We start from the raw sequence: 3715 nt of genomic DNA, 5'->3' as shown, positions 1-3715 counted from the left end.
AGTTCTGGGCTCCCCCACCCCAGGGAAAAGACCTTGTCTATTTACCCTATCCATGCATCTCCTGATTTTATAAACCTCTATAAGGTCACACCTCAGCCTCCGACGCTCCAGGGAAAACAGCCCCAGCCTGTTCAGCCTCTCCCCATAGCTCAAATCCTCCAACCCTGGCAACATCCTTGTAAATCTTTTCTGAACCCTTTCAAGTTTCACAACATCTTTCTGATAGGAAGGAGACTAGAATTACACACAATATTCCAACAGTGGCCTAACCAATGTCCTGTACAGCCACAACATGACCTCCCAACTCCTGTACTCAATACTCTGACCGATAAAGGAAGACATACCAAATGCTGCCTTCACTATCCTATCAATACTCCTGACTCAACATTCAAGGCAATGAGAACAGAATGAAAGCAATGCTTCAATCCCATGGCAATGTTTGCTTTGTTCTAGGCTGCCGTTGCCCCAAAGGTCTTTTCCTTCAGGACCAAGGTTGTGTGAATATCACTGAGTGTCGCTGTCATTGGGGGAACAAGATTTACCAACCTGGACAACTCATCACCATGACCAACTGCAGCAACTGGTAACCAATACTGCAATTACAGCCATCTTCTCAACAGCACAACCAACCCACCAATAGACAATGAGGATTGTTTGCCCTGGATGCAGCATGTCCTGGTGAACTGGAGTTTTCTTGATGAGTAGTGTTGCACAGGGATTATTATCAGATCCTGGACTGGTCTCTATATCACTGAGAGCACAGATCATTGAGGTGTTTACAATCATGAGGGCCCTACCAAGGTCCTGTTTCCATTTGCAGAAAGGTTAATCAAAATCACAGAAATGTTATCGTGGCCATTCAGCCCATCATGAATCTCTGACTGAAAATCCGAACGCATTGTCATTATCCTGCATCTTCCAGTAACCACCTTCCAGTAATATAAATGATTTAGAACATACAACATAGAAGAGTACAGCACAGACAGGCCATTCAGCCCATGATGTTGTGCCAAGGTTCAATCCTAATCTAAAATAAAATAACCTAACCTATGCTACCCTCAATTCACTGCTGTCCATTTGCATGTCCAGCAGTCGCTTCCATCACCACTGCTTCGTAAGACAAGCCCTCCAGTCCAGGCAGCATCCTGGTAAACCTTCTTTGCACCTTCTCCAAAGCCTCTGTATCTTTCCTATAGTAGGGCAACCAGAACTGGACACAATATTCCAAGTGTGGTCTCACCAGGGACTTGTAGAGCTGCAGCAAAACCTCGCGGCTCTTAAACTCAATCCCCCTGTTAATGAAAGCCAAAACGCCATCAGCTTTCTTAACAACCCTATCCACTTGGGTGGCAACATTGAGGGATCCATGTACTTGAACACCCAGATCCCTTTGTTCCTCCACATGCCAAGAATCCTGTCTTTAATCCTATATTCAGCATTTGAGTTCGACCTTCCAAAATGCACCACTTCTCATTTATCCAGGTTGCGAATGTAACAGAATTGGGAGCCAAATCTCCCTGTATCCCATACTTCCTGACTTTATGAATGAGCTTACCATGGGGAACCTTATCAAATGCCTTGCTGAAATCCATATACACCACATCCATTGCTTGACTGTCATCAACCTGTCTTGATACCTCCTCAAAGAATTCAATAGGATTTGTGAGGCATGACCTGACCCTCACAAAGCCATGCTGACTGCCTTTAATCACACTATGCTTTGCCAAATAGTCATAAATCCTATCCCTCAGAATTATTTCCAAAACCTTGCTGACCACAGGTGTAAGACTGACTGGTCTGTAATTGCCAGGGATTTCCCTATTACCCTTCTTGAAAAGAGGAACATCATTCATCTCCTTCCATTCCTCCGGTACGACTCCCATGGAGAGTGAGGAAGTAAAGATCTTCGCCAGCGGCTTAGCAACTTCCTTTCTCGCTTCCCGGAGCAGCCGAGGATAAATCTGGTCTGGCCCTGGGGACTTAGCAATCTTAATGTTTTCCAAAATTTTCAGCACATCAACTTCATCAATCTTGATCTGTTTAAGCCTGTCTCCCAGCTCCTCAAAGTTCTCATTTACAACAAGGTCCCTTTCCTTGGTGAAAACCAAAGCAACAAACTCATTTAGGCCTTCCCCTATCTGCTCAGACTCCACACACAAGTTCCCTCCGCTATCCCTGATCGGCCCTACCTTCTCCCTGATCATTCTCTTATTCCTCACGTATGAGTAAAACGCCTTTGGGTTCTCCCTAATCCTTCTTACCAAGCCTTTTTCATGCCCCCCACCTGACTCTTTCTGAGCTCCTTTCTAGCAAGCCTGTAATCCTCTAAAGCTGTGCTAGATCCTTGCTTTCTCCACCTTGCGTAAGCTGCCTTCTTCCTTTTGACGAAAAGTTCCTTAATCTTACTCCTTCTTACCTGTCTCAGAGGAACAAATTTGTGCATCACTCACAACAACTGCTCCTTAAATAGTCTCCACATGTCTGCTGTGCCCTTTCTGTGGAACAATTGCTCCCAGTCTGTATTTCCCCACTCCTATCTGATAGCGTCATAATTTCTTTTTCCTTAATTAAATCTCTTCCCTTGGTAACTGCTCCTTACCCTCTCCAAGGCTATGGTAAATGTGAGGCAGTGATGGTCATTGTCACCAAAGTGCTCTCCCTCTGCGAGATCTGACACTTGTCCTGTCTCATTGCCGAGCACCAAATCCAAAATGGCCCCTCCCCTCGTTGCTCTGTCTACATACTGAGTAAGGAAACCCTCCTGAACACACCTGACAAAAAAAGGTTCCATCCAAACCATCTGCACTAAGGAGGTTCCAGTCGATATTGGGAAAATTGAAGTCATCCATAACAACAACACTACTACATTTGTATTTTTCCAAAATCTGTCAGCCTATGAGTTCTTCAATCCCCTACTGCTATTAGGTGGTCTGTAGAAAATCCCCAATGAGATGGCTGCTCCCTCGCTATTCCTAATTCCACCCATACTGACTCAGTAGACAAACCTTCCTCGACAATCTTAGTTTCTGTAGCTGTGATGCACTTTCTGATGAGCAATGCTACACCCCCTCCTCTTTTTCCACCCTCCCTGTTCTTTTTAAACATTCTAAACCCTAGAACATCTAGCACCCATTCCTGTCCCTGTGAAACCCACGTCTCCGTTATGGCCACAACATCGTAGCCCCAAGTACTGATCCATGCTCTAAGTTTGTCACTATTATTTTGGATACTCTGTGCATTAAAGCAGACACACTTTAACCGGTCCCTTTGTTTCAACACTTGAAAAACCTTTCTGATAAATTCACTATATCCTGTCACTGCCCCATCTGCAACAACCCCCCTCCCTTCTAAGATATGCAGGTCTGGTTCCCACCCCCTGCCAAACTAGTTTAAACCCTCCCGAACCACACGAGCAAATCTCCGACCCAGGACATTTGTGCCCCTTCAGTTCAGGTGCAACCCGTCCTTCATGTACAGGTCCCACCTTCCCCAGAAGGTATCCCAATGGTCTAGGTATCTGAAGCCCTCCCTCCTGCACCAGCCTCACAACCACGTGTTAAACTGCATTCACTGACTGTTCCTCACCTCACTATTTCGTGGCACCGGTAGCAAACCTGAGATCACTACGCTACTCGTCCTGCTCTTCAGCTTCCAACCTAACTCTCTGTGGTCACTTTTCAGATCCTCAATCCCTTTCCTGGCTATATCATTGGTG

The 3715-nt window shown here is 45.6% G+C and overlaps 1 protein-coding gene across 1 annotated transcript in view; it reads left to right on the top strand.

The window, feature by feature from the left end:
• LOC122548773 (SCO-spondin-like) overlaps window positions 1–3715 on the top strand; it is an 89576-nt gene that overhangs the window by 28185 nt on the left and 57676 nt on the right. Inside the window, exon 10 of the mRNA XM_043687540.1 lies at window positions 454–583. Within this exon, the coding sequence (XP_043543475.1) occupies window positions 454–583 (130 nt within the window). The remainder of the gene's footprint in view (window positions 1–453; window positions 584–3715) is intronic.

The sequence above is a fragment of the Chiloscyllium plagiosum genome, chromosome 4, assembly GCF_004010195.1.
Source record: "Chiloscyllium plagiosum isolate BGI_BamShark_2017 chromosome 4, ASM401019v2, whole genome shotgun sequence".
Classification (NCBI taxonomy): Eukaryota; Metazoa; Chordata; class Chondrichthyes; order Orectolobiformes; family Hemiscylliidae; genus Chiloscyllium; species Chiloscyllium plagiosum.
This window is presented reverse-complemented; position numbering and strand designations above follow the sequence as displayed.